Source organism: Nelumbo lutea, chromosome 4, assembly GCF_056320005.1.
Source record: "Nelumbo lutea isolate HS-2025 chromosome 4, American lotus-T2T, whole genome shotgun sequence".
NCBI classification, from domain to species: Eukaryota; Viridiplantae; Streptophyta; class Magnoliopsida; order Proteales; family Nelumbonaceae; genus Nelumbo; species Nelumbo lutea.
Window position 1 is genome coordinate 15,016,559 of NC_142687.1, and position 11,466 is coordinate 15,028,024.

At 40.5% G+C, this 11,466-nt stretch overlaps 2 protein-coding genes across 5 annotated transcripts; both read right to left on the bottom strand.

Moving 5' to 3' along the window:
* Nucleotides 1–1,259: 1,259 nt before the first annotated feature.
* On the bottom strand, nt 1,260–2,866 carry LOC148854110 (uncharacterized). Of its 4 annotated transcripts, none has more exons than XM_088986254.1 (3): nt 1,931–2,866; nt 1,489–1,622; nt 1,260–1,342 (listed from the first exon to the last, which is right to left on the bottom strand). In XM_088986254.1, exons 1-2 carry the CDS (start codon nt 2,716–2,718, stop codon nt 1,520–1,522), a joined length of 891 nt encoding a protein of 296 aa, XP_088842380.1. In that variant the 5' UTR covers nt 2,719–2,866; the 3' UTR covers nt 1,260–1,342; nt 1,489–1,519. The 4 variants fall into 4 exon arrangements, with proteins under 4 accessions (XP_088842380.1, XP_088842378.1, XP_088842379.1 ...); XM_088986252.1 differs by having other exon boundaries at nt 1,489–1,625; XM_088986253.1 differs by having other exon boundaries at nt 1,339–1,622.
* A 2,425-nt stretch (nt 2,867–5,291) lies between these two features.
* LOC148854111 (LEAF RUST 10 DISEASE-RESISTANCE LOCUS RECEPTOR-LIKE PROTEIN KINASE-like 1.5) lies at nt 5,292–8,039 on the bottom strand. Its single transcript, XM_088986250.1, has one exon. It carries the CDS (start codon nt 7,455–7,457, stop codon nt 5,538–5,540), a length of 1,920 nt encoding a protein of 639 aa, XP_088842376.1. The 5' UTR covers nt 7,458–8,039; the 3' UTR covers nt 5,292–5,537.
* Between the last annotated feature and the right edge of the window lie 3,427 nt (nt 8,040–11,466).

The following is an 11,466-nucleotide window of genomic DNA, read 5'->3' on the forward strand; positions in this document are numbered from 1 at the left end:
TTTCCACTATCAAGGAGAGTTGGAGAGGTCTTGAACTCTCTCAGAGTTGATCTACAATAAAATTTAAAATTTTTGACCTTTTCTTTTTATTTTAGAAATCTATAATATTTAACTAAAATCCTTTCATTAACTAGCCCATTCATTGGTTTTAGAGACCTCTTAGATTTTACCGAAGGAGGGAGATTGTTTTGCGTAAAATCAATGGCAGATTGGCTTTTGCTTAAAGAAGGCTCCAAAGAAACTTCTTTCAACCCTGTAAATCATATTTAGGGCTGGCAAGGTAGAAAGCCAAAGGTAGCAACCGTAGCATGAAACAGTCAATCTCCATTTCTGAACTCATATTTTTATCTCATCTCAAAACAAAAAATAAAATTTAATGAAGGGGACTTGCATTAGAACCTTGAAGCAGGGCTGACCCCAAATATACAATGACTCTATCCAATGCCATGGATTTGGGAAAAGAATAAATAAAAAAAAAAAATTAGAAAAGAAAAAAAAACTAAAGAAAACCAATCCTGTTGAAAGATAATTTGGGAATACGTTCTCTTGTATTTGTTTTGGGGGAGGTCATACTGCTGTCTGAACATACTGAGGCACTGGTATAATGAATGCATGTATGACATTAGATTTATGATGGCAATCAGTATTTGGTAGTTGACAAACATGAATAAACTTACCTAAGATGGCTCATGGGATTGAAGATGAAATTAATAAGCTTGGGAATCTCCTCACAGGAACAAAGCAGAAGAAATTATAATTTATTTTACTAAGAAGATTGATTCAAATTGTCATATTTCCAGTGGTTAATGAAGACATGTATGGGTCATTTTAAAAGCATATAAGATAAGATTTTAATGCCTTGAGGTAAGGATTATCCTTGAAGCTCATGCCAGAAGTACATGGCACATCCAATTTCCAAGTATCGATATGCATCAATGTGCATCATATAATGCATATTGGTTTTTGAACCCATTTATATGCTAAATATTGAAAGTTAGGATACAAGGCTATTTTTGAAGGTTAATAATACTCTTCCTGGAGATATCCTGACTCAATTCTTTTAAACTTAAAATTTTTTTATACTCTTCCTGAACCTTGAGCACATCATTCTTTATTATTTCACATTTTGAGCCTTTTAATAGTGTTTATTAACTGGGTTTTGAGAATTATATCCCTTTCTCCCCCTAAGATTATATCATTGTTTATTCATTTATGTGTTCCTAATTTCCTATATATGAAAAATATGCTCCTGGCACCTCCCCTAATACCTTTGCTTTTTAAATATTGATCTGCACCATAGCCATGATCATATCGAATCACTAGGAAAAACATCCAACAGGACCTGAAAAACATCCATGTCTATTATTTGCAAATGAAGATATGAATGATTGGTAAAGAAAATTATCAAAATTGTGGAATTAGGTCTATTATACTGATCTAGAAGGAACAAAGAAAAAAAAAAAAAAACAGTGTTAAAATTGGACCAACTCTGACACTCTTCTCCTCTCTCGCTCTTTTATCAGTTGACACTGGTCAGACTGAAGCATGCAGCGGCACTCTTGAGTTCGTTCTCTGAAACATGCTCAATTGATTGTGTTGTATCCTTCAACGAAGAATCTGAGCTGCTGATGAAGTGTAATATAAATTAGAAATTTGAAAAATAATTAACAACAAATTAATATAACTGGAAAGAACTACAAGCGTCATGTTGAGAACTATTTATTTAATCCAAGATGGATGCACAAAAGTTAACCACATCCATCTCTGGTTCATAGAAAATTTTGTAGTGGGACCAACAATTCAAATCTTTACTGCCCGGCCCACCACATTCAATTCGATCCTGAATTGAATGTGGTATTCAAGTTCATGGGTGATTACTGGATTCATATTTGATGTTTGATATTTGATTGAATATAGAAATAATATGTACCTTGAATCGTATGCCTCTTTGGAATCTATATAAGATTGTCTGTCATCAATTGTGTCAAAGAAAGGAGGAATCTCATCATAGTCCTGGGGGGCTTCGGTTGCCTCTTGGTGGATAGGAATCTGGTGTGAGGCAAGTAATTGAGACTGTAATGCCATGGGATTATTGTTGTTGTTATTGTTATTATTGTAAGGATGCTGAACCCACAAAGGATTCACAATATTGTCCTTGGGATCAATATAGACAGGTGTGTTGTAAGCAGCATTGCCGCCATTAGAGAAAGAATGATGGGGTGCAAGAGAAATTCCGGTGGCTACAGAATTGTAAGGTTGATGGGGGTGGTGTTGGAAAAGTGGAAGAGTATTGTTGGGAGAGGACATTCCTAGTTGTAACTGGGAAGAAGGAGAATGATGGGGAGGGGAAGAGGCTGCAATCTGATGGTGGTGTTGTCTGTAAATGGCGAGCTGTGCGTTGACAGCGCCCAGCTCCTGCTCAGCTTGTTGTATCTGGTGCTGGAGGTGGCAAATGATTCCACAGCAACCATGAACGGGGAATCTGTCGCGGATGTTGGCTTGATAGATGATGGATCTCATGGCCTCCATCTTCTGACTGGTATTGAGCTGCTTGAGAATTTTCAAAATGTTGCTGACGCCGAAGAGGCGGTGGGCATTCTGGAACATCTTGGGTTGGTCAGGAGGGAAGTAAGGGGCGAGAGGACAATCTTGGGAGCACTTGCGACGTTGGTATTTGCAAGCAGCACAGGCTTGGCTTGTGCCACCCTTTACGGTCATCTTCTGTTTGAGAACCACCAATGTTGGGTTGGGTTGAGTTTTGGACAATCAATCTGGGGTGTTGAAAGTTGAAACAAAGATGGACCAGAAGAAGAAGACGGAGACGGAGACGGAGATGATATGAGTGATGGAAGAGAAATTTTGCAGAGACGAGGAGGAGGATTGTTGCAAATGGAAACGGCTGCATTGTTGTGAACGGGTGAGATTGTTGCGGATTTTGCTGGAGGAGGAACGAACGACTTAGTAAAAGTAAAAATTGACAAACCGACTTTCTTGGGTGGTTTTTAAATTTCTTTGACCGTTGCGGGGACAAGTGTTGGGTTTGGGTCCTCCTCGACTCCGGATTTTAGGCAACCCTATCCCTATCTATTCCTTCTCTTCTCTTAATACCTATTTTTTATTGCATGGGTATGCACAACCCATTACCCGGGTTTTCCTTGGATCGGATCATTCGTGATCCGGTAGGCTTCATTGGTCATGGTATCCTTTTGATCGTCAGATTGGAAAATATTCTTGATAATACAATAAAATGGTTTCCAATTTGATGCCCCAAAGCTGAGTACCAATGACTCAATCTAACACCAGATACGGGCTTGCGGGTACTCTCCACCACCCGATGTTGAATTTCTGCACGTAGGCTAGGGCATATGCTAATTCAAGAAATAGAGATTACTCTAACAAGTTTCCCCAATTTGTGCACGTGGGCTCAGGCTAATATAAGGTGGTGGTTAGTTGGTTTTATTGTTTGTACAGTAGTCTTCTACCGTCCTACAGCTCAAACAGGGCCAACAACAATAGCAACATTCCCTGTGGGTTATATCCAATATGCGCCACGTGGCAAGTTTTACGGTTATTTTCCCAAACCCAAAATCCATAATAATGCGGACATGGTCAGGATTTGCCAGATAAGGACAATTGAGCATAAGATATCATCATGCAACGCGCTTTTCTTTGTTTTTTTTTTTATCATCCTCATGGTTTGCCCAAAGCAGTCTGCAGCCATGCAATCCAATGGCCACATCATCTTGGGATCCAATCCACCAAACCACAACCCACTCTTTTCTTTCCCGAGTTCTATTGGTGATTTGTTTCCCTTCCCATGGTCTTATGATGATTCTCCCACAACGCCTACAAGAAAGAGTCTAGTTTGACTCCCTCTAGAAACAGATCAGGTTTTGGTTAACAAGGGGATCGGGATTGAGATATTCCTGTATGTTTCAACACTTTTTTCTCTCTTTACAGGCCCATTTACGTTTTGAAAAGTTATATATTCGGATAAATACTTATTCATGTTCTTTTATTATTTATTTTTAGATAAATAATATAGTAACCGTTTTAATCATAAAAATCTATTATTACATATATTGAATCTATTGAAAACCATTCCCAAGCCAGAAATTACTTACCCATCTAGTAAGTTAATACCCAAGAAAAAATAAAATTTTCCATGAAACTCACAAAAATAAAAAATAAAAAAACGTGGTCAATGAGACCAAAATCCCATTTTACCAACTTTCCCCTTCTCAAAATCCAAAACCCGAACAGCAACCCATAGATTCTCTTTAACAGGGGACCCTCACTCTCCTACCAAGTTTGTGGTTGACATTCAAATTCTCCTAATATCGAGACTCGCCTCTGCTATCCATTTCCGGCATACTAGGGTTAGCACAATTATAAAAATGTTAACAGAAACAACTCAAATCAACTCATAAAGCGGGGGCAGTAGAAACTAGAAACAATAAATGACCCTTTACATATCTTTGGAGCCACTATGATTTTTCCCCACTCGTCAACAACTTCCACTTGCAGCTACAATTGGAACACATTTGGCTGTGTTTGGTTGCAATGCAAATAAATTTACACTGATGCAAAACTATGACAGTGCAAATGATTTGAGTGTAAATTCCAACCTAATTTTGTTTCAAATTTTAACTTAAAACTTATTTGGTTGCAGTACAAATAAAGTAAATAAAAGGCATGAAGCAGAATAAAGTGAAATCTAAAATAAAATTAAACAAGAATTTGAATTTGTTTACATTTGCACTCCCATGTATTTGTACTAATGCAAATAAGTTTGCACTGCAACGAAACACAGCCTTTAAAAAAACTGTTTTCGGCATCATGTCAACCAAAAATAGAGAGACATTCACAGATAGCCTAGCTTACTGGTTACTCTGAAAAAAATGTGACCTGGGAAGATTTTAACAGTACAACGAGTTGAACCAAAGGTCAAACTCAAACGAATTCCAAACCCCACTGTAGTTCTGTCATATATATCAACTTTTACGCGTAAAAAAAAGGCAAAATCCAGAACGAGACTGTATGTGATAGTTCTAGCAAGCTAACCAAATCCAGAACTACATGTATTGTTTCTACATACAAAAATGTGATCTCTTGTTTTTTTTCTTTTCCCTCCAGCTTCTATAGCTTGGTGGGTGATGATTTCCATTCTATTTCCAATAGTTTCAGAGCTAAAATCTTCTTTTAATGGACAAGGGCCCCTTCGCAAAAGGTTTCATAATTGGGTCAAATACGAAGCTTGCTGTCTTAACCCCAAAATCAAAAACAGACAATAAGAAAAAGAAGTTTTTCTAGCTGAAGGATGAACTAGTCCAAGAGTTAGTTCTCAGCCACAAGTGAAAACAGTATTGGCTGACCTTCTGTTTTTCTTGTAGGAGGCATCAAAAATGAATTTATACTTATATAGTGTCTATTTCAGTAAATTTACCAAATATATATCTATATACCAAAACTAGAGTCAAATCGATCTCCATTGCCCCTCGTGAGCGCGGGAACCAATTCAACTGTTGGATCAATCATCAAGTCTTGGAAGCATCGGGAGCGACATTCGGAGCGCGATGTCCACGTGTACGGTTCCGGATGCGCTTCAATTCGGCCACTATTTCCTTCGCGTCCGGACGGTCGTCCTTATCGGCGGCAACACATCGGAACGCCAGTTCCGCCACTGCATTCACGGTGCTCGTTACTTCCCCTTCCACCACCAGAACCGGGTCCACCACCTGCTGCAGCGTACCCACCTGAATCTTCGATACCACCATATCCGCCAGCGCCACTTCCCGCTTATCCCTGCTATGATCAACCGCCTTCATCCCTGATATCAACTCGAACAAAACCACCCCAAAACTGTACACATCGCTCTTCTCCGTTAGTCGGAACGACCTGTGATAGTCCGGATCCAGGTACCCGGGCGTACCTTGAGGTCCCGTCCACACGTACCCAGACGACGACGACGAAGAAGACGACGAAGATGACTCCGGGAAGACTAAAAGCCTCGAAAGCCCAAAATCCCCCACCTTGACCTTCATTTCTTTGTCGACGAAGATGTTCGATGAAGTTATATCTCTATGAACGATCGCCGGTCTCACCGTCAAGTGGAGGTACTCGAGCGCCAATGCCGTCTGCAGAGCTATATCGACTCTTACCTGCCACGTCAAGGACCCTTTTCTGTGTAAGCTCTTTGACCCATGGAGATGGTCGGCCAGGGTTCCGTTAGGCACGTAGTCGTAGACGAGGAGGAGCCCCCTCGGATCGCTGCAATATCCGTAAAGCTTAACGAGGTTGGGGTGATCGATCGAAGAAAGTATTAGTATCTCATTGCAGAACGACTTTGTTGTGGCGGCTCGGCCGGCCGCGGCCGCCGCCGCATGCTGTCTATGGAGCTTCTTCACTGCTACAACCCGCCCATCAAAGAGCTGCCCAAGATAGACAGACCCGAACCCACCATCACCAATCTTATTTCTTGGGTCGAATCGATTCGTCGATGACTCGAGCTCTTCGTAACTGAAAGCCGGCGGGAGGAGATTAGCTGATCTGTGCCGGTGGAGGAACAGAGTAGTTGGGTTCTCTTCGTTGGCATATGATTTCAACCCCTTGTAACGAAAGATCAGTGTAGCGAGTGCGACGACAACCGACAGGCACGTAAAGATGAAAAGAGTGCACAAGAGAGCCATCCGATTGGGACTATCACCACGAACCCTCGGCGACGAAATTCGGGAGCGGGAGGAAAAGCAGCGAAATGGCTTTCGAATGTCGGAAGTGTTGAACCCACATACGCCGTCCTCGGACTGACAGTCTTTGCAGCGTGAGAAATACGTATCGTTGCTTTCATCCCACTGGACCTGAATTCCCAGATTCAGGAACGTATGCAAGTAATCCAAGACATCTTGCTGGCATCCCTGTTCAGACGAACGATGCTTGGAAGAGCAGCCTTTTAAAAGCTGAACCGGGCTCTTTAGTAGCTTGCAATCCCAGGGACAACGACTGCAATTTGGGGGGCTAGAAATGTTGCACTGCCTGAGAACAGAGAGCCGAGCACACGGAGCATCGGAGAACCGAAATGGGGAACCCGATAGATCGATTGCTCGATCGGGAAGGGAAGCAGAAGGGCAGGATAGATGAGTTGGGTCGGAGACATAACTCTGAGGAGAGAGGACGAGGGTGCTGGAGTTGGGGTCATGACGAAGGAGAACGAAGGAGAAGTTGTTGATGGAGATAACGGAGCGGTTGGAAGAGCACAGGATCTGAAACGAGGGGTGACCACAACCGGGAGAAGAGGAGAAAGGGAACGAAGGCGGAGTGGTGAATGGAGGGCATGAAGTTATATTTGTCCTTGTCGGGGAACATGTATGAGCCACCGTTGGATCGACGGCGAGGAGTCGTAAAACGACGAATAGGAGGGTGACCGACAGTGGCGGCGGCGGAGGAGGAGGAGGAGGCATGGAGGAGGGTCTAGTTGATAAATGTTGTCATCAATGGAGACGACTGGAGAGAAATCCGATCAGAGATGAGAGACAGAGAAGGTGGGGAGGAAAAGCAACTGAGAGAAAAGAGAATGAGAGCAGTGTGCGGTGTGCAGTGAGTGAGAAGAGGAGTCTCGTGGTTAGTAGGGTGAGGTCACGTGAAGTGGGTAAACGAAGACAAAAGAGTTAGCAATTACGTTTGCAGCAAAAGACCGAAGCGTTGAAAGTAAAAACCTTTTTTCTACTTTTTACAGACTGAAGTTCTGTAGTTTTAAGAAGGCGATGGGTTTGGTCGGACCGGCGGTCCGGCGGAGGGGCTCGCTTAACTTGGGCGTGAAGTTCGAACTGGGCAAGGGCCCTTTGTATTAAGTGGATTGAGCCCCACGCCCACGCCCTAGAGAGTAGAGGCTATTGTCCTACGACTACTCCGCTCTGCACACTATTTGTACGTACTCAGTACTCTTTTTCTTTCTTTCTGTCTTTTTGCTCTGACAGAGTGTCCTTCCAATCCCAAAATCACATCGCACGACCTCCCCATGAATTCAATCTTTTTTCAATCAACTCAACACCTGCGTCTGGAGTTTTTAGGGTTTAAATTTGGGTTCACATGAGTCTGTACTCTCTACTCTCTTCTCTGTAGTCTGTAGGTAGGGTTCAACGATCCGATGGGCGCCACCTGGACCCACTAATGATTCCTCATCGATGACCCAGATGATGAGAAGGAAGTAGATGATCAAACTTCCTTCCCTTTTCTTTTCTTTTCTTTTTTTTTAATTTTTAAGATAAATTTGATTAAAAAACAGCCCTCGTTGTCATTGATAGGGCTTTATTATTACTATTATATTATGTACTATTTCCTAAGCTTGATAGAGTCGTTGGGCCGGTGCAAAGTTTTGAATTTCCAAAGACAAGTTGGCACATGTAGGGCACAAAAACTTGGAAAACAGTGTCCTTGGGTCTGTGCTTTAAGCAAATGGATGATAGAATATCGTTAATCTATTCTACCATTAAATAAATCAAATATTTAATGAGGAAACATGGAAGGAGAAGAAGAAATTTTTTACATTTTTCGTTACGTGGGTTGGAGACAATTCTCACTTTGAAGGCAAGCTAGAGACCAGCGTCTCAAATTTCAGAGGGCTCAGGCTAGCGAGCACATGCTTCCAGTTGACCTGGAATGAACGATTAAAAGTCTTAACGGTGTTGGATGCAATGCAGTAAATTGGTTGTCGAAAAAGGATGAGATGGGATGGGATTGGATGGCAAGAGAAAATTTATTTTATTAAATTTATCATGTATTTGGTTGTTGAGATCAATTATCTTAACAAATTTCTTTTCTTGAATACGAATGCTAAAAAGCATTTGCCAGAGATGATAACATACATTTGTCGTAGATCTAACGTAGGGTTTTAGATTTGAGACACCAATATACATTCATCGGAGACAACTACCGGTTGGTTCAGCAGATCTAAGACATATCTAATATAGGGCTTTAGATCTGAGACGACTGCTTCAACAGAACTAACACATGATTTTAGATCGGAGACGACAATGATGGGGTTGTGGCCGTTGGAAGGTCGGAGCTCAGAGATGATGACGAAGACGATGGGGTAGTGACTGTTGGAACTTGGAAGCCTGGAGCTCAGTTAAAATGATGGAGACATGCCTCTCGACAATATTTTTGCACAAAGCTTTTGGTATTTTCGTTTTTCAACGGGGTCCACCTATCAAATCCCTAAATTTGTAATATGGTTTCTTGTTGCATCTCACTATTTCACTCAAAACAAATGTAAGAAATGAAGCATGTGAAGGGAGTATTCTTCTTTTATCTTCCAACAGACTATTAGGGTTCTTCTATCCTTCAAAGTCCCTCAAACGCACCCATGTTTGGTGGCACCAATGGAGAGAGAACATAAAGGTCATGTTCATTATTTATCCGGGTAAGTGATATTCAAGAAAATAATGTTTTCAGGGTCTTTATGTAAATCTTAAAAAAATATGTACAGATTTATTAATCAATGGGATTTGCAATCTTATAAATTGTAAAGTTGGGTTAATTTTACATCTACAAATTTACCTTCTAATCGAATAGGATTTTAATTATAATAGATGTAAACACGAATTCCAATAAAACATATATCTTTTTTTTTATCAAATGTTTGAATGCAAATTTGTATTAAAAAATATATTTTCTATTGATGTACTTTTACCTATATATTAAAAAATATATTTTCTATCATTTATCCATACATAAACGCAGCCTAAAGACTAAAATAGCAAATAGTGCTTAAAAGGGAAACAAGTTATAACTAGAAGTACACAAAGTTGGATACTTGGAATTGGAAGTTTTCAATTGAAATGAATGAGCAAATGGATTATCTTTGTTTTTGTATTCGGATAACGCTATTATGCAGGTAAAGGATTCCTGGGCAAGAGTTACATCATTATATGGGCAAATTGCAGTGAGGAAAAAGTAGATTCTCTCTCTCTCTCTCTCGTTTGAATAAACGTCTCAAAAGAAAACTATTTCTTGCACAAAAGTGATCCCTCTTCAGTCCAGTGTCTCTCTTTCAACCGTGACATCCGGATCAGGTACATAACAAATACACACACTAATCAAATATCAGCGATGTAGCCAATAATGTGGTGCCCAACTTCTAATATTTTAGCGTGAGGACAAATGTGTGACTGTGGTATCAGTAGTTCCACTCCAACTCCAACTGTCTTAACCCTACTAAAGCTAAAAAGAACAGAGCATCTCTACGCAAACTCAGCACAGATCCCCAAGTAATTGCAATATACATTGTTGTAGACATAACAACCAGATATTTAATAGAAGAAAATAAAATATAGAAAGGGTCAACTTTTTTGAACAAAAAGAAAAAGATCAACAACAATCAACTATTAACTTTTTGAACAAAAGCAACTTCATGTCTGTTCTGAGTAGTCAGCAGGAGCATTTTTCGCAAGACAAATCGTCAAATCCTGAGTTTCTCTCAAGTAAACAATGGTTCTGTAGACCTGGCTCACAAATCATTCCCACTACTCTCATCTGATTCCCAGGCTAATCAGCAGACTTGGGTTAGGCAAACCTATTTGGATGATAATAATAATAAGATTATAGCTGAAGTGCTGAACCCCAATAAAAAGCATAAGCCACAGACCTATTGAAGAAAAATGAATAAAACTAAACTAAAGAGGAGAAGCCACAGACCAAATTTCGATGAGGAGAAATTTGGGTCATTTCCTCCCTCTCTTTCGTGTTTATCAGTTTGTAGTTCTTTTTGTTTTTCGGTTTAAAGCATCCGTAGCTATTTGGTTACTCTCAAGTCGAAACTCAGATGAATGCATAAAGGACCAAGAATTTTAGAATGCGAAATAAAGCAGTAGATTAATTAGGCATCGGTATCAAGCAATGAAATGCCTTGACCCCTGCATTTCAGAATGCAGCAACATAAGGTCCGGTGTTCAGCTCTTTGACTGATGATCAACAGGGTTCTTTCCTGGTTATTAGTATTCCCAACCTCTACCAAAATAAGACCCACCAATCTACACATCCTACAGTCCAAAGTTGAAACTGCATGAATCTCGGCAATTACATCTGTTGATAAAGAAGACAAATGGCTTTCTTGCCAGTCTGCTACCAGTACTTTAAACTTCAATTCAAGCTCACAAATCACTATTCGGTTTTTTTTTTTTTTCCTGAATTTGTACTTCATGTTTGATCATCACCCCATACAGAGAGCCTCTTTCTTAATAACAGGTCGAACAGAATACGGACTCAATTTCTCCTTCTAGTTTCATTCAATGCGTTAAGCCGATCAATTTAACCCATATTCAAGGCAAATACTAGAATGGGAAGGGGAAGCAGAACACACGCTATAAAACAACATTGCAACAATATTTCATTGGTTTGTGATGGTCCGCAAACTGGTGCTCCCAGTTGGAGGATAGTTCGAAAGTTGGATTGATGAGGTCGGTTGCCACG